Genomic DNA, 23,941 nt, shown 5'->3' with positions numbered 1-23,941 from the left:
TGTTGTTGTTGTTGTTTTTTTCGTTCTGCTCTTTCTCATCCATAATTTACACGAAACAAGAGTTTCGAAATGCATTCAAGCCTCCTTGGGCGTTAAGTAGCAGAAACTTTCTGGCGTTTTCAATGCTTTAAAAGTTAAATGAAATTTTTAAAATAAAAAAGAAAACTCAGTGGCTGCGTGTTGTGTTGGTTGCGCTGTAGTGAATGTGAATGCGAAATATACATTTCGTTTGTTGATGTTACGGCTGATTGTGTTTCCGGCCAATGTGAATTGTTCCATGTTTTCAACTTTGGTGGTGGTGGTGGTGGGGGTTGGCAGTGGTGGGGGTACTCTGTTATTATTTTGGTTTTCTGTGAAAGTCAAAATGCGTTGGTTCATTCCATTAGGACACTCCAGAGCAGCTCTATTGACATGAATTTTAAATATAATTTGGGTCATTTCTCGTATTCACATTTCACGCATACACACACACAAATACACAAAACATTTATTGCTGCTCTATGGCCAATGTTGAAGCATGAACAAAGCCAGTATTTGTGGTCCCCATAGTATCACGAGAGAACAAGGTGTTTTGTATGACCAAACCAAACAAAGCGGTTTTTGGCAATAGAATTTCATTATCCATGTTTTCTTTCACCTTTCAAGTTTTGATTGGGCGAATCGAAATGAAAGGCATGAGTGTCATTATTTCATTTTCTGGAATTGCGGTAAATGGAATAACAAATATTTATTGTGTAGGCGACGCTTTGCTTGGGAAAGGAAAATGGAGATAGTTTCTAGAGGCTGAGAATGCTTTCTAAAGATTATAAAATATATTGCTATTTGGGCAACAAATAAATAATGTTGTGATCGATATAAAAATAGAAGACATTACATACGAGGTGTAGATTCCTGATAAATCTATTAAAATTTAATCGGTGTATAACTAGCAACATGTTTAATTTGTTAATGCTCCTTAGGAGACTAATAAAATCGAAGAACAGTAAAAATGTCCCGATAATAAATTTCCATGATTTTTGCGGAGATTGAAAATGTTAGGGAAATGGGTGAATGAATGGAGCAGTTAAAATTGAAAAAATACAAAATTTTGTGTATCCTGATTTATCGTCTTGACGTGAGAATTAAACTCTTTTATTCTAAGTAGTTAAATATTAATCCAGTTTTGCCTGAGAAGGTTATTACAGACTAGAAAATCCACGTTTATAGGTCTGATAGTCCTTGGAAAATAATAATTTAAAAAATCCATGTTTATAGGTCTGATAGACCTTGAAAAATATAATTTAAAAAAATCAAGGTTTTTAGATCTGAAAAATATAATGTAAAAAAATCCAGGTTTTTAGATCTGAAAAATATAATTTAACAAAATCCTCGTTTATAGGTCTGATAGACCTTGAAAAATATGATTTAAAAAATCAAAGTTTATAGGTCTGATAGACTTTAAAAAATATAATTTAACAAAATCCTCGTTTATAGGTCTGATAGTCCTTGAAAAATATTATTTAAAAAATCCACGTAATACATACAGGGTGAGATGAAAAACCTGCAACCAAATTCAGACTGCTGTCATTTCTTAGCCACTCGTCCGACAGCTGTTAAAATTATTCAAGTGACAGTTAATTATATTGTTTACAAGCGTACAAAAGTATTTTGGTGAGAATTTTCCAGAAAAAAGTTATTCGTCATGGAATTCAGGCGTGATGTGTGATTTCTTAATATTTTGCTGGAAAACCACAAGTAGCTATCGTTAGAGCACTCCAGCATTTAAATGTGAATAAATTTTTTGTGTCTCGTGCCATAGCTCGTTACCGTGATACTGGTAGAGTAGCCCGACGTCAAGGAAGTGGAAAAAACAGCAACATCAGCAGAAATGTTTCGCAGTGGCCGAAAAATGGCTCGTGAGCTAAACATATCGCAATATTCCATTCGGCAAATATTGAAAAATGATCTCGGGGTTAAGCCATTGAAATTCCAAAAAGTGCAAGAACTTACACCGCAACAGAAAGAAAATAGACTCAAAAGAGCTAAAGAGTTGATTCGCTTGGCTGAAAGTGGTGAATTGCCGAATTTGGTTTTCTCCGATGAGAAAACATTCGTTATTCAGCAGTTTGTAAACCAACAAAATGATCGTGTTTACTTGTCAAAGAGGTCAGCTAAAAATGTACACCTTCTCTTGGCCACCAGAACTCAAGCTCCGGCCATGGTGATGGTGTGGGCCGCCATAACAGTCGATGGACGCTCTCCGCTCGTCTTAATCGATCGTGGCAGCAGAAAAAATACCGATTATTATCGCGAAAATATTCTGGAGGGTGTATTAAAGCCTTGGGCACGCAAACATTTTGGCCGCAGACCTTGGACATTCCAACAGGACTCAGCAAGGCCATAATTCGTGCCAAAGGTGTTACAAACGGAATGACAAACTTAATATACCCTCCATACTATGGTGGAGGGTATAAACAAAATAACAAAGTGTCGATCCCCTCAAGCAAACGCTTCGCTGGAAATGGCCCAAAATACCGCAGAGCAACATTCGGCCCCCTTTTACGGTTTCATTGGTCATAAGTGACAAATTCGAAAAAATATAAACTAATTCTTTAATTTGATGCTATTTCCGACATTTTTTGCTTTCATTTAATAAAATTAAAAAAGATAAATAAAAATTATGGCGTTTGACTTTGTTGCAGTTTTCTTGTCTCACCCTGTATTTGAATTCTTGAAAAATAATTTTTAAAAAATCCACTTCTGTAAGTCTGATAGACCTTGAAAAATATTTTTTGAAAGTCCATGTTTATATATTTTATATAACTATGTTGTAAAGAAAATCGGATTAGGCTTTACTTAGTGTAAATATTAACTAAAATAATTTGCGAGGAATTTTTATATTTAAAAAAAAACGTGCACATTCCATTTAACAACTTACAACAAAATCCCCATTCGATAGCTTTTAAATTCACATTCCAATGCAAATTCTTCACCTTTTAAAGAATTCCCATTTAAAACTTGAAAAAAAAAAAATATTTAAAATATTTTCACTTCTTTGTATTTTCAGATACATGCAAACAAACATATTTACAGAACTCTACAAATATTTAATGAATCATGCCATCCATGATGGTTGAATGTAACTGTAAGAATTTTCAATTTGTTATTGTTGTTTTATCCTTTAAATAATTCATGTGTGTTAATGTCTGCGTCTGTCTTGTTTGAGTGCAAAACGAAATACAGAAAACATATAAACAAAAAGCATATACAAACTAAATGTCCAGTCCTTTGCTATGTGAATGTCCTTAACTGACAACAACGGCAGCAATAGCAAACAGAAAATATTTAAAATAAGTGCAAGCTTTCACCTAATTAACCAATGTATTAAAAAAAATTGAAACTACTTACTCGCTCAAAAGAGAGGGAGACAGCATGAGGGTGTTTGAATGTTAAACCTGTAACCACTTTACTGCTAACAACTCGTCCACCCGGTTGTTAGATTGTCCCAGAGAAATGCATTAAAATCCAATCAGTCACATTTAGCCAGACCCCTAAGTAGAGACACTTGGTCACAAAGCAGAGTCAAACACACAGAGCATAGAACGCACCGAGCAACACTCTCTCTCTCTCCTCCACCTGTATTATGCAAATAAATATTGCAAACAGTGGTCCAACAATGGCTGCATCCGAGCCACCAGAACCACCGCCGCGTAATCCGGAACGCATTAATGCCACACTGCACAAGTTGGCCGAATCCGTAAGTAGTGACGGTGCAAATTTTCCACTTTCTTCATAGTTTGTTTTCGTTTTGTGTTGTTCATTCATTCTATCACATTTTCCACACATTCTTCCCCCCTTTTTGATGTAATTCTTGCCTGCTTGTCCCCCAAACTCTACCCCAAACTATATTCGTGATGCTCCCTCGTCCCATCTCTATGTTGGGAAAGAGAATATAAAAAAAATGTTGGCTCGATTAGAACTTTTAATGTTTTCTGCATGTTTACTTTCCGTTTTCATCTTTGACTGTTGTTTTCTTTTTACCCATCCACTATTTATTGGATGTCTTAAATTAAAAAATTGCTCACGCTCTTTGACCCCTTAACTTTGTGTCATCCAACCTTAGAACTCACCCTTTTCCAATTATTCGCAATTTTTTCCGTTTTGAATGTTTAGAGAAAAAAGACAAAAGAAATATTTTCACTGTTGCATGCAATGTAGAAAATGAAAAAAAAAAATAACGTTTTGGAGAAATGGTAGGGATGTTTGGAGATAAATCTACCCCACAATGGTGTACTATATCAGAGACTATGGCAATGGAAAGACAAATGGTTATTCCCTTTACCATAAACAGTGTGGGGACTACGTTCCATTTGCAACTCATTGAAATAATCATTTATGACTCTATAAAGTTTATTCTGGATCAGTGTAAAATTCAAAGACAACTTACGTATCTCTCTTCGTCAGTTGGTATTTGGAAAACTGGAATTCTGTAAAAAAAATTGAAAAACCTTCCAATTTTTGTCATTGGCTCCTTATCAGTGTATCACCCAATGTGAGCATTTTAGAAGGTTTCGACATGACCGATCCGATCAAATCAGATTCGACTTCGAAAAAATGAAAACCACTTTCTTTTACATCTTCACTTATCGATGTGTATTTTTATTGACTTAATTAGCCGTACTGAACTCGAATAACCAAAGGCATATTTTTAGTCCTATTTTCAAAATGTATTTCAAAACTTCCTCTTAACCGGATTTTCTATACAGGTTCGCAGAAAACATCAAATTTGTAAATCTATCCTACTCACTCATATTTATAAAAACACATTTTAGGGTTAAAGTCGTACTTAAAAGGGCGTTTAAGCCAAATTCTCCACAAAAAGTATAATTTTAGAAGGATGACTTCAAGAACAAAATTTTTCTTCATCAAATTTCACTTTAAATCGCCAATGACAAGAAATTTCAATTTTTATTAGTTATCAAGACAATTTCTACATCGATACTGCCGAAAAAAGTACTCACTTTTATACCCTACACCACATAGTGGTAAGGGTATTAGGTCTTTGTGTATTTGTTTGTAACATGGAGAAGGAAGCGAGATAGACCTAAAGTTAGTTTTGAAGTTCTGTGAAGATCACTCCCTGAGTCGATTTATGCATGTCCGTCCGTCCGCCTGCCCATGTATAGGTCGCATTTATTATCCGATCGAGATGAAATTTTCCAAACAATATTTATTTGGCCCAAGGACGAACCCTAATGAAATTTATGAGAATCAGTTCAAATTTAGATATAGCTCCCATATATATCTTCAACCGATTTAGGGCTATTTGTGCACCAAATGGCTAATGTAAGTCCAAATGACCTGTATTTTAGTACATCCCACCGAATTCAGTCTAGAAGCAAGTAAATCAAATTTGGAGAAAATCGGTTCAGATATAGCTATAGCTCCCAAATATATGTTTCATCAGATTTGGGGAATAAAATCCCCCACATGCGTAATATGCACTCCAGAAGAATGATACTTGGTACCCGATATCAAAGCATCGATATACATCTTCATCCGAAAATACCTCTGTCAAATTTTATCGAGATCGGTTTAGATTAGGATATAGCCCCCATAGATATCTTTATCCGAAATTAGGTTTATTGTGCACCAAATGGGCTGATTTTTGGCAATTACGACTGAATTCATCGTATAAACCAGATATAGCTCCGAAGTAAGTGCATCAAATTTTGTCAAGATCGGTTCAGATTTGAATGTAGCTCCTATATATATCTTCAATCGATTTTGTTCTAATTGTGCACCAAATGTCCAACGTAAGTCCAAATGACCTGTATTTTGGTACATCGAACCGAATACATTAAATTTAGAGAAAATCGGTTCAGATATAGCTGTAGCTCCCATGCATATGTTTCATACGATTTGGGGTTATAAGTCCCTCACATGCGTAATATGCACTCCACAAGAATGATATTTGGTATCTGGTATCACATACAGCTATGAAATAACTCTGAAAAATTTTATTAAGATCGGTATAGATTTGGATATAGCTCCCATATATATCTTCAACCGTTTTCGGGTTTATTGTGCACCAAATAGCCAATATCAGTCCAAATGCCCTGAATTTTGGTACATCCGACCGAATTCAGTCTAGAAGCAAGCACATTTAATTTAGAAAATATCGGTTCAGATATAGCTGTAGCTCCCATATATATGTTACATCCGATTTGGGGTTTAAGTCCCTCATATTCGTAATATACATTCGACAACAATGACATTTGGTACCAGATTTCTTATACAGCTCAGAAATACCTCTGCCAAATTTCATCAGAATTGGATCAGATTTGGATATAGCTCTTACATATATAATATACAGATTTCGGGTTAATTTTGCACCAAATGACCAATATAAGTCAAAAATTCCTAAATTTTGGTACATCCGACCAATTCAGTCTTGAAGCAAGGACATCAAATTTGTAGAAAATCGGTTCAGATATATCTATTGCTCCCATATATATGTTTCATCTGATTTGGTGTTTAAGTCCCTCATATTCGTAATACGAGATATCTTATAGAGCTAGAAATACCTTTGCCAAATTTTATCGAGAACGACTAAGATTTGGATATAGCTTCCATATATTAGTTCCCTCTGACACCAAATGTTGATCGGAGGTATGATCTACTTCAAATAAATTATTTTGTTACGGGAGCTCTCCTAAATATACAAAGTGGTATAGGGTTTCATTACTTTTCTTTACTGGTTTTAACCCGATTGGGTGTTAAAACCAATAAAGAAAGTCCTAAAGTCGGGCGGGGCCGATTTTATGATACCCTACACCACTTTGCTAATTTAGTTGAGCTCCACTTAATAATTAAAAGTTTTTATGGGAGAATTCAATCATACACGCTATGATTATAATTATAATTTAAAATTCAAAGGACTAAATATGCCGAAGCATTTGTATCTTTTAAATTCGGACTTGTATTCCCCATTTGGTGTGAAATTATTTTGAAATCGGATAAAGATATATATGGGAACTATATCCAAATCTGAACCGATCTCGATAAAATTTGGCAAAGATATTTCTGAGCTGTATTTGATATATTTCCCTGAATATCGTTGTTACGGAGTGCATATTACGGCTGAGGGTAACAAATACAATAAATCGGATAAACAATATATATGGGAGCTATAACTATATCTAAACCGATCTTCACCAAATTTGGCATACTACCTTCTAGACTAAATTCGGTCGTGTGTGCCAAATTCCATCCCATTTGGACAAATATTAGACGTTTGGTGCACAATAAATGGTAAATCGGACGAAGTTATATATGGGAGCTATATCCAAATCAGAACCGATCTCGATAAAATTTAGTAAAGGTATTTCTGAGCAGCATTTGATATATTTCCCCAAATATTGTTGTTAAAGAGTGCATATTACGGCTGCGGAGGACAAAAATAACAAATCGGATGACCAATATATATGGGAGCTATAGCTATATCTGAACCGATTTCGATAAAATTTGGCATACTTATTTTCAGGCCTAATTTGGTTGTATGTGCAAAATTCCATACTATTCGGGCTGATATTACACGTTTGGTGCACAATAAAAGGCAAATCGGACGCAGATATATATGGGAGCTATATCTAAATTTTTACCGATTATCTCCAATTTCAATAGGGTTCGTCCTTGGGCCAAACAAATGTTGTTTAGAAAATTTCATCTCAATCGGATAATAAATGCGACCTGCATTTTGTTCACAAGAATACATGGACAGACGGACGGACGGACAGACGGACTGACATGCATAAATCAACTCAGAAAGTGATTCTATGCAGATCATCAAAAGGAACTATGGGTCTATCTCGTTTCCTTTTACCTGTTACAAACAAATGCACAAAGACATAATACCCTGACCACCTTGTGGTGTAGGGTATAAAAAGTATTTAAAGTTTTGTCAAGATCGGTTCAGATTTGGATATAGCTCCCATATATATCTTTCTCGATATCAGGTTTATTGTGCACCAAATGGCTAATAACATCCTAAATGGACTAAATGTTGGTAATTCCGACCAAATTAATCCTAGAAACAAGTACTTTAAATTTGGTAAAAATTGGAGCAGATATAGCTAAAGCTCCCATATAAGTCCCTCACATGCGTAATATGCACTCCACAACAATGATATTTGATACCGGGTATCAGAAATAATACCGGGTCCGAAAATACCTCTACCAAAGTTTATCGAGATCGGTTCAGGCTTTTATATACCCTCGATATACATCTTCATCCGCTTTTACGGTTATTGCTCACCATATATGTAATCTCAGCCCAAATTGAACAGATTTTTTCATAATCAAAAGAATTTTACCATTTGGAGAAACTCGGTCCGGTATATATCCAATATAATTACCGCAATGTTAAATGATTTATAGTTGGTATATTTCACATAAATTCCCAATATAAACTTGCGGGAGCTCTACTAAATACACACTGTTGTGTAGTGTATTCCTCCCTCAATTCTTTTGACCTTTTCTTACTGGTTGTAAAGAATTTTTCCTTAGCCTTTTATTGAGTTGAGGCATGAAAGTTAAGTAAATTTTTTTAGGCAGAGAGTATCAAAGGAAGATTTATTCTATACCAAAATTCCGCTATAATTTTTTAATTATTGGTATTATTTAGGTTTAATAGTTTTTAAAACAATTTCTATAATATTCCCCTCTCCTTTTATGAAAACTGTTAAAATTTTAAATGACATATCGGTTTATTGATTTTTTTATGATTCCAATGTGCATCATCGAAAAAACGATGTAGACCCTATATCTTTCTAAACAACATCAGTTTCAAGACATTTGTAAAATCTGGACAAATTATTTAAATATACGATTTATACTTTCATTTTTTCTTTCTAGTTGAGGATTTTAGTTATTGTAAGGGTCTCGACTATATTTTCCAATCAATTTAGCTTTAACTTTGTTTTCATTGACCGAAGAACAATTTTTCGCAATAAATTTAAATGTAGGTCCATGTTTCGGAGTATTCATTTCATTAATTTCAAGGGTCTTGAACAGATTTTGCTAAGAATGATGTTTTTTTCGACAGTTGATATTTAATATTAATAGAATCGATTTTCTATACTAGAATTGTTGGTAGAATTGTTGTTATTGGTGCAGAAATACAAAACTCCAAAATAATAATTTTCAGTCAAATGGAAAATATGGCTAACTTGAATCTAGGGGTATCATTATATAACTGTTCTACCAAAGGTGGACCTTTATTCGTATTTTTTGTAAATAGAGTAATAATGTAGAGTTTCTGCATTAGAAGAACTCAAAATGCCAACATTTGGTAAAATTAAATGAAAATCTGAAAAAAGTAAAAAAGCTGTAAGTTCGGCCGGGTCGAACTTTTAATACCAATTTTCAAAAAATAAAATCCCTTAAAAATTCTGCTAAAATCTTAAAAATACCAAATGTAGCCATTATATTAGGGCCTATACGACAAAGTGGACTTGCATACGTAACTTTTGTCATAAGCCATTTCTATATTCAAATGCGAAATTTGAAAAAAAAATCGGTGAATATTGTAGCTAAAGTCATCAAAATACCGAAAATAGGGAGGTACTGTTATGTGGGAGCTCTACGAAGGCGTAGACTTGCACGAACAATTTTCTGTCATAGGGTGTAGTATACGTTACGAACTTCAAATTTAAAATTGAAATAGTTTCTTATTCATAGGAATGGTTTCAAACTTCTGTCGATAAAATCAAAAATTTAAATACCGAATATCAGGAGGTACCGTTATATGGGGGCTATATGAAAACGTGGACCTACATGGCCCATTTTCAATACCAAAAGTCCTGCAGGCATAATATACATTTGAGTAAAATTTTATCAACCTACTTTATCTCGTTCTGAAGCTAAAGTGATTTCCACAGACGGACGGACATCGCTAAGTTGACCTAGAATTTTATGCTGATCAAGAATATATGTACTTTGTGGGGTCTTAAATGTATATTTCAAGGTGTTAAAAAAGGAATGACTCCACACTGTGGTTCAGGGTATAAAAACTTGAAATCGGATGCAACCTCACTCCACAAAGTGGACCGATACGACCATTTCAACCTCGAAAGGAGTATTTGGATATATTTGGTCCAAACTTGGTTCTTCGTAGTATTATAGTCAAACTTAGATCGAGTTTGGAGATGGACAATATCGATCCACTCCTTTTGGCACCTCCCTCACAAAAGGCGACAATTTTCATAGAAAATAATTTTCCGTATAAAACAGGAAAGGATCATAGAATTTTTTGTAAATAACTTCTGGGGAGAATATCCCAGACAAAAAACAAGGGAGCTGATGAGGATTGGTGCCTCTTTCCGAAACCTAGGTATTCCCTGCCTTACCCCTTGATAAACATTACCATCGTTCTCCACTAATAAACAAACGTTGTTCTTATAAAAACAACAATAAAGGGATTAAGCCTGACCATTTTGCAATAACAAAATACTATGGTATCCCGAACAAACAAGCCAACACTCTTCTACAAACATTTTTTTTCAGTATAAGTTGAAGTGAAATGCTTTCATCCAATATATCGGGCACCTCAACCATTTTTCAACATTTTCCAAAAATTATCACATATCTCATATTAAGTGAAGGTCGATATTGTCCATGAGGTCGATAAAGTCTTTCTTATCCCACCGATTACATCTTGAAAAATCAGAATAAACTAAAAAAATAAAAATTTTGAGAGTCGGCAAAAATAATTTATTCAAACTCTTAAAAAGTTTGCTATCTTTTGAAGTCCTTTGGCCACTTAACTGCCTCTAATAAGCCACTTGAATGCATATTTGAGTTCTGGCAGAATAGCCCACATTTTCTAAGTCATAATTCTTATTTTACAAGACTTTTTTAGAAAATATATCTTTTAACAATAAGTGAATTCCTTCATAATTGCCGAAAAATGATGTCACCAAATTTCTGCTAAACGTTTTCGAAAAGAAGAAATTTAAATAAGTAATGCTTTCTGCAGATCTTCTCCACGCTTTACTTGTGAATTATTAACGGTTTTCGTTTCCCATTACACAGCTGAATTGCTTGTCATCAAATAGTAGTATTTCTCTATGTTTCCAAGTACTTTGCCATGCACTTTTCTGTTACCTTTCTCCAACTACAATTTCATCTCATTATAAACGTAAAACCCAACTTGTTTAGATGTCTTCGCCAGCCATAAATATTCTGCCACTGATTTAGTTTTTTTTTTTTTTTTGCAAGTTTTCTAGTTATCATTCTTTACCTTTGTTCTCTTTTCAATTTATCTTGCAGAAAAATATCAAGTCATTAGATTCCAGTGCACTCAATGACAAAACCCGCAATAATAATAAACCTTTGAAAACGATATTGTCATTGGATAATACAACAACATCAACAACAGCCGCAGGAACAACTCAGACAGTGGCTGTGGCAGCAACGACGGCAACTCTAACGACAGTAGCAGCGGCAGCTGTGCCGACAACATCAGTGGCATCTGCCACACCGATAACAGCGGGTTCGACAAAATTTGCTGCCAGCTCGAACAACGTACAGTCCCCATCGGCCACGGCAGCCGCCTCAGCACTTTTCTATAATAAACATAAAAATCAGCAACAACAAAAGCAACTGCAACAGCAACAACAGCAGCAACAACAACAACTACAATCACCACACAATGATTTAACACCAAGTGGTGAAAGCATCACATCGCCTTTAAGCTCCAATGGTAGCAGTCATACCCTAACATCACCAATGACTATTGATAATCAGCAACAGCAGCAACAACAGCATCGTCTCAATTTCCCCTATCCCTCGGCGAAAGGTAATAACAGCAGCAGCAATAGCAACAGCAACAGTTGTAGTGGAGGCAGTGGTGGTACAGATACCACTACAGCTATACCACACATGACCCAACAATTGAACGGAGGCAGCCAACGGAGTGGCGTTGGTGGCCTTCTAAACGAACAACAACAGAATCATCATCTGGCCAATGGCAGTACAGGTAGTGCTGGCAGCGTTAGTGCCGGTTCCGCATCGTCGACCAACAGCAATCACAGCAACACAAGTCTGAATGCGGCCAACGTCTACAACTCGAACAACATTAACAGCAACAATTCACCAGCTTCGGGATCAAATATTCATCCAACATTAGGTAAGTGAGAGCTATTTCATGTTAAATGTTTTCGTGTAGTTTGTTTTCTGAGAAAATTTGTTTCGAATGACCAAATTCCGAAAGAAGCTTGAAATGATGATGTAGGTGAGGTAAAAAGCGAATGATGATGTTGTAAATGTTTTTTTTTCTTAACATCAAAATAAATGAGTTTTTTTTTTTTTTTTGTTGCGATATCTTGCGTTACCCACAGGCAAGTGACTACAGAGGGTATGTATTATTTGATGCGGCCACAATATGCCTCATTGGTTTCCAGAGTTTCAATCCCATGTCTCTTTCAACGAAATCCACTCTGAAATATGTCGTCTGTTTGGGTGGCCAGCTGGTGCACCCAATAACTCTCGAGGGAATTCTACGATTCGATCCAAACTTATATTTCTCGTTATATTTTTTCTACCAAACGTATATAAAGTTCGAAGATGGGCAACATAGAGTTTTCCTTCAGGCATTTTTCCACAAAGTTTCGATGTTAAATACCAGTAAAGAAAGGCCAAAAGTCGGAAGGGTGGGCTATATGTAAACCTACACAACAACGATTTTTTAGTAGAGCAACCCGTTGCAAATAAACGTTTATAATAGGAATAAATGTGAAGTATTTGGACGAATATTACACATATGGTGCACAATTTAAATTGTGAGCTATATCTAAATTTAAGCAGATCATAACCTTGGACCAAACTAATGCTTTTTATAAAAATCTTCGAACATTAAAACGCGATCTTAGTAACCAAAAATAGCCTACAAAATTATTTGGCATAAAATTCTATTTTGTGTCTCGAAATATATCGCACATCTAAATCATACCTAAACGCCAAAAATGTAAATAAATCTTAACGTTAGAGCTTTTTTCCAGGTTAACATTCGATATGAAGATTTATTTGAGGTATATATGGTGAAATTGGCAATTTAAAACGACTAGTGTTTCTAGGTATATTATTTTCGAAATCTCGCTTGAAATTTTCTTCAAGTCCGGATTATTGAAACTTCCAAGTGAATTTGATAGTATTCGATTTGTAGATCAAACCCGCAAAAGAGTCTCGGATTCTTATAGTCAACTTTTTAAGGATATAGTTCGCAATATTTAACATAGTCTTTTGAGAATTTACAGAAAGCTTTGGATCACTTTAAGAATCATTGGTTTGATTCATGTCGGTCCCTTCTTGTACAGTCCATACTTAAGTGTGGAACTAATTTCAAGTATTTTTTTACAGTATAGTCATAAATTTCTTACAGCCAGTTTTTGTAAGTAAAATACTTTATACCCTCCACCATACAGTGGAGGTGTATATAGAATTTCTCATTCCGTTTGCAACACCTCGAAATGTTTGTCAGAGAACCCAGTATAAAATATAAGGCGATTTAGCGATGTCCGTCTGTCTGTTGAAATCACGATGGAGTCCGCATTTATATACCCTACACCAGATAGTGGTAAGGGTATTATGTTTTTGTGCATTTGTTTGTAACATGGTGCAGGAAGCGAGACAGACCCGTATTTACTTTTGAGGATTTTCATAGAATCACTTTCTCAGTCTCTTTATGCATGTCAGTCCGTCAATCCGTCGGTCTGTCCATGTATTTTTGTGAACGAAATACAGGTCACATTCATTATACGATTGAAATTTTCCAAACAATAATTTTTTGTTCCAAGGACGATCTCAATTGAAATTTGTGAGAATCAATTCAAATTTAGATATAGCTCCCATAGATGTCGTAAATCGATTTCGGGTTAATTGTACACCAAATGACCTGAATTTTTGCACGTCGGGCCGAGTTCAGTCTGAATGAAAGTACATCAAATCGGTTCCGATATAGCAATAGCTCGCATATATATGTGTTATATATGTGTTATATATGTATATGTGCATATATATTATGTAACACCTCGAAATATTGGTTTCCCACATAGGAAAGTATATATGGATCTTCCTATTTCGCCGAGCTGAGTCGATCTAGCTATGTATGTCCGTCCGACCGTCCGTCCGTCTGTCCATCTTAATTTGTACTCACTCTACATTTCGCAATTATGACACAATCTTCACGAAATTTAGAATGGAGGTGGGGCTATAGCCAGAATAGAACCATATTACTTTTGGAGATGATCACATAATATTTAGGACCAATAAATGGGCCAAAAACTGAAAAAATTCTAAAATAGACTAAAACATTTGTGTTAAACAAAAGCCAAATTTTCAATTAAATCGCGAATATTTTAAATCCCGACGAAATCAGAAATAGACAAACAGGTCAATTCTGACCGTTACATAGATCTAGTCAATTCAGAATTCCTTCTTGGCAAAAAGTATACAATCTGAAAAAAAAAAAAAAAAAACACATAAAAAGATGCCAATAATGATGTTTATATAGATTTTATAGTATTTTGTGATATTTTTTTTATTTTTTCATATTTTTATCGCATGCGATTTTTATACCCTACAACACTATGTGTTGAGGGTATTATAAGTTTGATTGGGCCAAAAATTATGTAACACCACGAAATATTGGTTTCCCATATAGGAAAGTATATATGGATCTTCCTAGCTCGCCGAGCTGAGGCGATCTAGCTATGTATGTCCGTCCGTCCGTCTGTCCGTCTGTCCATGTTAATTCGTAATCACTCTACAGGTCGCAATTATAGCCTGATCTTCACGAAATTTAAAATGTAGGTGGGGTTAAGGTCAGAATAGAACCCTATTTCTTTTGGAGAGGATTGCATAATATTTAGGGGTTGAAATGGACCAAAAACTGAAAAATTTGCTGATTTTGCAGTTGCTCTACAGGTCACAATTATAGACCAATCGACGCGGAATTTCGCATGTAGCTAGAGTTTAGGGCGGGGAAGAAGCCTACCAATTTGGGGGGTCATCGGATAATATTTAGCGGGTAAAATAGACTATTTCTATTTTGTTGAAAAAATTCAAAATTTTTCATTAAACAGCGAATATTTTAAATCGCGGCGAAATCACAAAGCCATGACAAGGTTACTCCTGATCTTTACATTGATGTTAACACCCAACAAAACGGATATATAGAAAAATATGTGCGATATATATGTCTACCAAAGAAGATATGCTTGAAAGATGTCTTATATGTCGAGAACGGCTGAACTGTTTTCGACAGTTCTCATTAATTCAGAATGGCCTCTTGGCAGGAAAGAAAAAACGTCTAAAAAATCGCATAAAAACATCTCTCTAAAGATGAAAATATTGATTTTTTAAAATGTTCTCATATTTTTTCAATTTTGTCATATTTTTGGCATATTTTCATTTTGAATTAAACATTTGGTATATTTCTATAGCTAACAAAACTAGGTAGTTAGGATATCAGGATATCATATACAGATCGCATTTATGGCCCGATCCTAACGAAATTTTGCATGGGGATCAGATGAGGGTCAGAATAGAAGCCTACTCATTTTGGAGATAATCGCCATATATTTAGGGGTTGAAATGGACCAAAAAAAAAACTGCAAAATTGTTAGCAGGTCGTAATTATTGCCCGATCTTCACGCACATTTGAATGGGGGTTACGGGCATTGCAAAAGCCAAGCAGTTTTGGATGGCCATCCAAAAATATTCAATGTGTGAAATAGTTTGCCAACTTTTGTAGACTAAATACGAAAATGCCCATTCCAGCGACTTTTTGGAGAATTCACAAATACAGGAAAGACGCACTTCTGACTATTTCGTTAACGCTGATTTCGTTGAAGAATATAGTCAATAGTCAAATGTCTGTATCTCATATAGATGCGTTTCAGTCAAAAACCAATAATAAATGTTAATCTTTTGCCACTTCTGAGAGATTATTTGTCTTTGGGAAATATTGGTTCCAGATCTAGGAAGACCATTTATGTGCAACATCTTCCAATAAATTGGAAATGAGCAAATTAGTTTAAGTTGCTATTATTCGAAAATTAGAGAACGAAACCTGATGGTTTTCTTTTATTATTTATCACAATATCTTGTGGAATTCTTTCGAGTATCTCCCCTATATAAACTGTATCGTTTATTATAGTGTTGTAGGGTATTCAACGGTCGGCCCCGCTCGACTGTAGCCTTTGCTTACTTGTTTTTCCTTAAAGTTCTTTAACAATTTTTTTATTATTTGATGAGAAAGCCATTTAACTTATGACAAATGTTACTATCGTCAGATATAGATTTTAACGTAAAAATTGATGCTTATCGATCGATATAAAAATTCTTCTTTTGATGCTGGCAACGATTATTTGATTTTTAATTGCAAATCATTTTATAAGCCTCTTTTAATTTTAATATATTATTTTTATAATCTATCCAACTAAGACCTAGTCGTTTACATCAACAAGAGAATTTTGGAATTTGGTCTTTCAGTTGTTTATTTATTTGTTGAATAAAAATTCTAATCTCTACCCTAACACAATATATGTTTTTAATAAATCTCGCCCCCCTAAATGTCTATTCATGTTCATGTGCGTGTGTATTTGTATGTCTGTGTATATTTGTTCTTGTTTATGTATTTGTTTGATTACTTCTAATCCATAATTTTCAATATAATCATAGTAAAGTTGAAATTATTTAAAATTCTATCTCTATACTAATAACATTTTATTCGAAACTCTGTGTAATCAATGGATGAATTGTTCGTGCGCGAATTTTGTTTAAACAATATGTATTTGATTGATAATTGTGTATTTAATAATATTTATCTGTATAATTTCGATGTTTTGTGCGTTTTTGTAATTAATCCCCCCCCCCTTTTTCAATATGTAACATCATTCAATTTATATTAAATTTAATTTTCAATGAATTTGGATTTTGTTGAAAATATTGTAAATTATATAAAAGCAGATTATAAATAGATATATATACAAATGCCAGAAATAAATGTGGATACATGAAAGTGTGTAGGTAAATGATAAGCTATGATACTCGAAAATTCTATAGTCATCGTGGACAATAAGTCACTTCCAGTCATGATGAAAGTTAATCTATTTCCTTGAAATAGCATCACGTACTTGACAAAGAGTTTTTTGTGGAATCAAGTTCATCATATGAATAGCTAGCGTAATTATTTCAAATTAATATCCAAAGAAAATAATTATAACGAAGAGTACATCAGCTACGAGAAAAAAAAAAACAGAATCAAAACGGATCCATGACAACTACACATAATCAGATGAGATGAAAGAGGATGGATGACATCAAAGTGGCAATATGACAGCATTCAGACTAATTAATAAGCGGAAAAAACTGCTTCATGTCATGTCAGGAAGAACAACAAATAAATGGGGAAATATGAAAGATTCTTAAAATTTAAATACTTAATATAAAAAATATATGGCCTCAGCCATAGGGCAACAGAGTGTATATATCATATGATACGGTCAAAATGTGCCGCATCGAAATAATGATTTTAGACCCTACGTCTCCTTGGACCAATTCAGTTCGTCCGTCTGTCTGTTTGGCTGGTGTGCACGATAACTCTCGAAGGAAGTATCCGATTTGGTGGTATGGTAAAATTTTATCTTTCTTAAATCGTGTTCGGAGATGGGTAATATCGGTCCACTCCCTCTGGTATCTCCCCCACAAAAGGTCAAAATTTAAAAAAAAAAATATTTTACTGCACAGAAAGAGAAAGGATATTCCGATTTGTTTCAACTTTGCAAATCCTAATATTTGCATCAGAGCTAGGCCAGGTGCGAAAATTGACAATATCGGTCCACTTCATTAAGTACATCCCCACAATCGGTCAAAATTTTGAATAATTATATCTCTTATAAAATGTTATGTTATAGTCCGATTATCTCCAAGATAAGGTGTGAAGTTTCTTTTCAACTTTGCAAATCATAATATTTGCATCAGTGCTAGGACAGGTGCGAAAATTGACAATATCGGTCCACTTCATCAAGTACCTCCCCCACAATGGGTCAAAATTTTGAATAATTATATCTCTTTTAAAATGTAATGTTATAGTCCGATTGTCTCCAAGGTCAGGTGTGAAGATGGAATATATCGATCCACTCCTTCTGGTACCTCCACCATAAAAGGTCAACATTTTGAAAAACCATGAAGCCATTAAACGCGAAATGAAAATACGACTTCATTCAGACTTGGCACATCTCAATATTTCTATCAACACAAAATCTGTTATAAAGAAGGTAGAGATCGGACCATTTCTTTTGGTACCTCCCCCCAAAGGGTCAATATTTTCAATACCCATGAAGTTTATAAAACACGAAATTAACATCCGATTCTATTCTATTGGTACATCTCAATTTTTATGTCAACGGAAGATCTGTTATAAAGTAGGTGGAGATCGGACCATTCCCATAAAGGGTCAAGGTTTTTAATAACCAAACGATTATAAAATCCGAAATAAGCATCCGGTTCTCTTTATATTTCACACAACACATTATTTCTACTCACACATGACCTGCTGTGAAGATGGGATATATCGGCCCACTCCTACTGGCACTTCCCCCGTACCAAAATATGAGTATCCATGAATCTCATAAATTCCATTCAGACTTGGTACATCTGAATATTTCTATCAGCACAAAACTAGATGTGAAAATGGAATATGCGGACCATTCCTTCCGGTAACTCCCCCACATCGTGTGAAAATTTTGAATAATTATATATCTCATAAAATCCGTAATAAGCATACGGTTCATATTTTACACATCCCATTATTTCTATTAACACAAAATCTGCTTTGAAGATGGTATATATCGGTCTACTCCTTCTGGTACCTCCTCCAGGGTTCAAGATTTTGAGAAACAAAACGCTCGAAGAAATTTCACACATACAAACATTTTTGGTAAAACAAGATCTGCTGTGAAGATTATTTATATCTGCGAACCCCTTCTTGTACCTTACCCACAAAGGGTAGCGAGACAAGTCATCGATTCTTAATAACCTGATATATATATATATATATATATATATATATATATATATATATATATATATATATATTATGTATATATATATATATATATATATATATATATATATATATATATATATATATATATATATATATATATATATATATATATATATATATATATATCAGGTTATTAAGAATAAGAATATTTGAAAAATTATAACAGAAGTCAAAACTTATTTAAATATTCGAACATTGGCTGATGTATCTGTCGGCAAAGCCGACTGATACTTTTTTACTTACTTTATATATGTATGTTATGTTGTCTTCCTGCAAAGTCAGTTAGTTATATCTACTTGATATTTTAACCCTTAAATTCCATTTGCCATTTTCTTGCTCTCGTAACATGCCACAAATCCGTTTCACAGTCAAACACTTCACCATAAATTATTTAAAAATTTTTGCCTTACTCTGCTCTGCTGTCAGTAGCTGCACAAAATTTGTGGTCAATTAATTTCCTACAAAGTTTTGAGTCAATAAATTAGGCCATATTAAGATCTTAGATTGAAGCAATTACTCAAAACGCAATGTTAATCAATTACGAATTGTAACCAAGGGGGAATAATTCCATGTGCATTGATATTTACATATGTATGTAAACAACTCTCACACACACACACCAACACATGTGTGCGGGGAAGGAAAATGGCAAATTTCATTTCTTCGAAATTAATTCAAATAGCTATGAAAATATTTACACAATAAATTAAATTTAAATTTTCGGTTATTATTATTTTTACATTGAAATGTGGCAAAAAACATTTTAATGGAATTACCATTTTGTTTGGAAGGCAATGTATGAGGATGATAACAAAACGTGCATAAATTATGGTATCAGTTGTTGGTGTAAACATGTCATTATGGCAACATATGGAGAATAGATAAATTATATTGTGGGTGAAAATTTGGTGGAGATATGGTATTATCGTTGTTTGAAGATTTGCCACATGCCTTCACATTTATGGGAGAAAGGAAAAAAAACGAAACCGCTGAAGTAAGAACGTTTAAATTTTACATATGGATCTCTGTTGACATGTTAGGATGAAATAGGCAAATTATATTTAGCAAACGGGTAAAAGAAAAAAATATATAATTGTGGAATTTAAAATCGAAAAGGTACTTAAAGTAATTATAATTATTAAATACTGGAGCATGGCATTTATTGAAAGAATAAGTCCATGATTCTGGACTGTATGAGTAAATATGACCTTAATTTTGAAATTTTGGGAACAAAAGGATATTAAAAGTTAAAATAAAGGATTTATTTAAGAGCTTTAGGAATGTTATAAAAAGCAGAACAGTGTTTGCGTTAGTCTTAGTTTTGAAATTTGGGAATAAAAGGATATTAAAATGAAAGAGTGTATTTTAAGAGCTTTAGGAAATTTATAAAAAACACAATTTAATATTTGCAGATTGTGTTATGCAAATGTTGACTTGAGGCGCAGTCGCGCTCCATCAGCTTAGTCTAATTTTCCCATACCTTTTTCAACATTTCAATCGGTATCTCACGAATAAATGCTTCAATGTTATCTTCAAATTGAAGAAGGCTCTTTTTTATAGGCATAATCTTTAACTTAGACCCCCAAAAAATGGTCTAAAGGCGTTAAATCGCTTCACTGCAAAATCGAAAATTCTGCTTATTCGCTAAAAAAAAGGGGATTTTCTGCCAAAAATTCTGCGTTGAGGTAGGTCGTTCGCCTTCAATTAATGCACCAGCTATATTTCGAAAGGCATTTGAAGATCTTAATGGGTATTACAGACTATGACAAAAAAAAAAAAAAAAAAAAAAAAAAAAACAGGTCCACATCTTCATATAGCCCCCGTATATTTTAGAACCAACATTTTAATATTTTCATGATTTTAGCGACATTTCTTGCTGGAATCGTTTAAAATTTCGAATTGACAAACAAGTAAAAAAGTATCGGTCGGTTTTGCCGACAGATGTATACCCTCAGGCAGTGTTCGATTATTTTAAAATATTTTGACTTCTGTTATGAATTTTCAAACTATTGACCCTCTATGGAGTGGGTTTGGAAAGAATGGGTCAATATTGTCCATTTCGTGTCGGACCTAAAAAATATTATTATATATATAAGAAAATCGAACATTTATATCCAATTTTTGGGAAATCATAAATTCCATATTCATCTCAGGATTCTGGATGAGAGACATATATTAAGCTGTAAAGAATCGCTAAATTGTTCCGCAATTTATGACAGATAAAAGTATCATCCCTTTGTGGGTGAGGTACCAGAAGGGATTTGCAGATATCTATCATCTTCACAACAGATCTTGTGTTAGCAAAAATGTTTGTATGTGTGAAATTTGAAGAGTCTTGGATGCTTATTTCGCTTTCTTTGAGCCTTATGTTTTTCGAAATTTTGAACCCTATGTGGTAGCAAAAGAAATGGTCCGTTCTCTACCATCTTTATAACAGATTTTATGTTGATGGAAATATTGAGATGTACCATGTCCAGAATGGAATAGGATGTTGATTTCACTTTTTATGGACTTCATGGCTATTCAAAATTTTGAGCGTTTGTGGGGGAGGTACCAGAAGGAGTGGACCGATTTATTCCATCTTAACAGAATACCTTGCGTTAGAAGAAATAATGGGATGTGTGAAATATGAAAAGAACTTGATGCTTATTTCGCATTTTATAATCGTTTTGGTTATTCAAAACTTTGTCCTGTAGGGGAGGTACCAGAAGGAATGGTCCGATATCTACCATATTTATAACAGACCTTGTGTTGATAGAAATATTGAGATGTGCCAAGTGTTAATTTCGCGTTCTATGATCTTCATGGATAGTTAAAATTTTGACACTTTGTGAGGGAGGTACCAGAGGGAGTGGAACTATATACCCATCTTCACAGATGATCTTGTGTTAGTAGAAATAATGAGATGTGTGAAATCTGAAGAGAGTTTGATGCTTATTTCGCTTTCTTTGAGCGTTTGGTTTTTTAAATCTTGAACCCTATGTTGGTGAAGGTACCAGAAGAAATGTTCCGATCTCTACCATAGATCATGTGTTGATGGAAATATTGAGATGTACCAAGTCTGAATGGAATGAGATGTTAATTTCGCGTTTTATGAATATTCAACATTTTGACCTTTTGTGGGGGAGGTACCATCTTCACGCCAAACCTTGGGTTAATAAAAATATTGTGAGGTGTGAAATTTGAAGACAATCGGACATATCACATTTTATAAGAGCTTTAATTATTCAAACTTTTGACCATTTGTTGGGGAGGTACTGGATTGAGTTGACCGATATTGTCCATTTTCACACCTGACCTAGCACTGATGCAAATATTAGGATTTGCAAAGTTGAGACTAAATCGGAGTTTCTTTCTCTTTCTATGCAGTAAATTATTTTCTTTGAGAATATTGACATTTTATGGGAGAGGTACCAGAAGGACTTAACCATCTTGATCTAAGTTTGACAAAAAATTACGATGTAGCAAGTTTAGATCAAATCGTACGCACCACCCAACCAGACAAACAGACGGACGGACACCGCTAGATCGTTTCCAAATGTCCTGAAACGGATTTGGTCCATAGAGGCCTATGGTCTAAAACCGTTATATCGATGAGGCACCTTTTGGCCGTATCAAGTGATATATACCGTCTGTAGCCATAATGCAGAGGGTTTAAAAATGAAGTCCAACTATTAGGATATTTAGGCATAACTTTACCCTAAGGACACTTTCTGCATTTTGTATATTGTACATTTTTAAACGGGTGAGTAAAATTGTGGTCTTCATGAGATGAGGTGATGGTCATGCATATATTAGGATTGTCATTCCGTCTGTATCTCATCGAATCCCCATGCACGTTATATTATTGATCAGCCCAAACTTCCAAGAAAATTTACCCGCTTCCATTTCCCCTCCTTGCTGTCCATTAGTGGTACTAACTGAACCTATTTGTTTAAAACTTTTTCTTTTCCAACGAAAAAATCAGAACCAAACTCAAAATCGGCCTTCTTCATCCACAACATTTTAAAAAAGAATAACTTACCTTGGAGAAAGCAAAGACGATATGTGTCTTTGTTCAAATTTTATACGTCCTAATATTTGAATCAGAAATAAATCAGGTGAAACAATATTCCTTCTATGATGTACATAAATCCGAAGTTAATGCTACATTCCCCCCAAAAAAAGTCAAAAGTTATACTTTTTACATTTTTTTTAAATTTTATTGAATGTAAGCTAAAAATATCGGAAATGGCATCAAATTTTAGAATAAGTGTAGATTAGTTCGAATTGACCAACTTTGGCACGAAATATGGCCTTCAAACGGCCAATGGAACAATCACACTCTGCCCGAATGTTGCTCTGCTGTATTATGGCCCATTTCTGGCGTAGCGCTTGCTTGAGGTGATCGACACTTTGGTATTTTTTGTGCCAACCTTGCTTTGCAAAATACTCCAGACACAATAGTCCAACGGATTGGTATCCGGAGATTTTGGTGGCCATAGTGCGCTAGAAATGAAGTGAGGAATTTCATATTGTTACCATTCTTGGGTGGCACGTGCTGATTGCAATGGTGAGGAGTCTTGTACGAATGTCCAAGGTCAGCGGCCAAAATGTTTGCGTGCCCTAGGCTTTAGTACACCCTTCAGAATATTTTGCGACAATATTTGGCATTTATTCTGTTGCGATCAGCTGTTATGGCGGCCCACACTATCATCATGGCCTGCGCTTGAGTTCTGGTGGCCAACCGAAGGTTCACATTTTCAGCTGACTTCTTTTGCAAGTAACGCGATCATTTTGTTTTTTTTACAAACTGCTGGACACGACTGTTTTCTCATCGGAGAAAACAAA

General features: G+C 34.4%; 1 protein-coding gene across 1 annotated transcript in view; it reads left to right on the top strand.

Annotated features, from left to right (window-relative positions):
- The first annotated feature begins 3,052 nt into the window (after positions 1 to 3,052).
- LOC101892682 (kazrin) overlaps positions 3,053 to 23,941 on the top strand; it is a 69,371-nt gene continuing 48,482 nt past the window's right edge. Inside the window, exons 1-2 of the mRNA XM_020037623.2 lie at positions 3,053 to 3,736; positions 11,311 to 12,169. Of these exons, the coding sequence (XP_019893182.1) occupies positions 3,623 to 3,736; positions 11,311 to 12,169 (973 nt within the window). The 5' untranslated portion in view covers positions 3,053 to 3,622. The remainder of the gene's footprint in view (positions 3,737 to 11,310; positions 12,170 to 23,941) is intronic.

Source organism: Musca domestica, unplaced genomic scaffold (genome assembly GCF_030504385.1).
Source record: "Musca domestica strain aabys unplaced genomic scaffold, Musca_domestica.polishedcontigs.V.1.1 16, whole genome shotgun sequence".
NCBI lineage: Eukaryota > Metazoa > Arthropoda > Insecta > Diptera > Muscidae > Musca > Musca domestica.
This window is presented reverse-complemented; position numbering and strand designations above follow the sequence as displayed.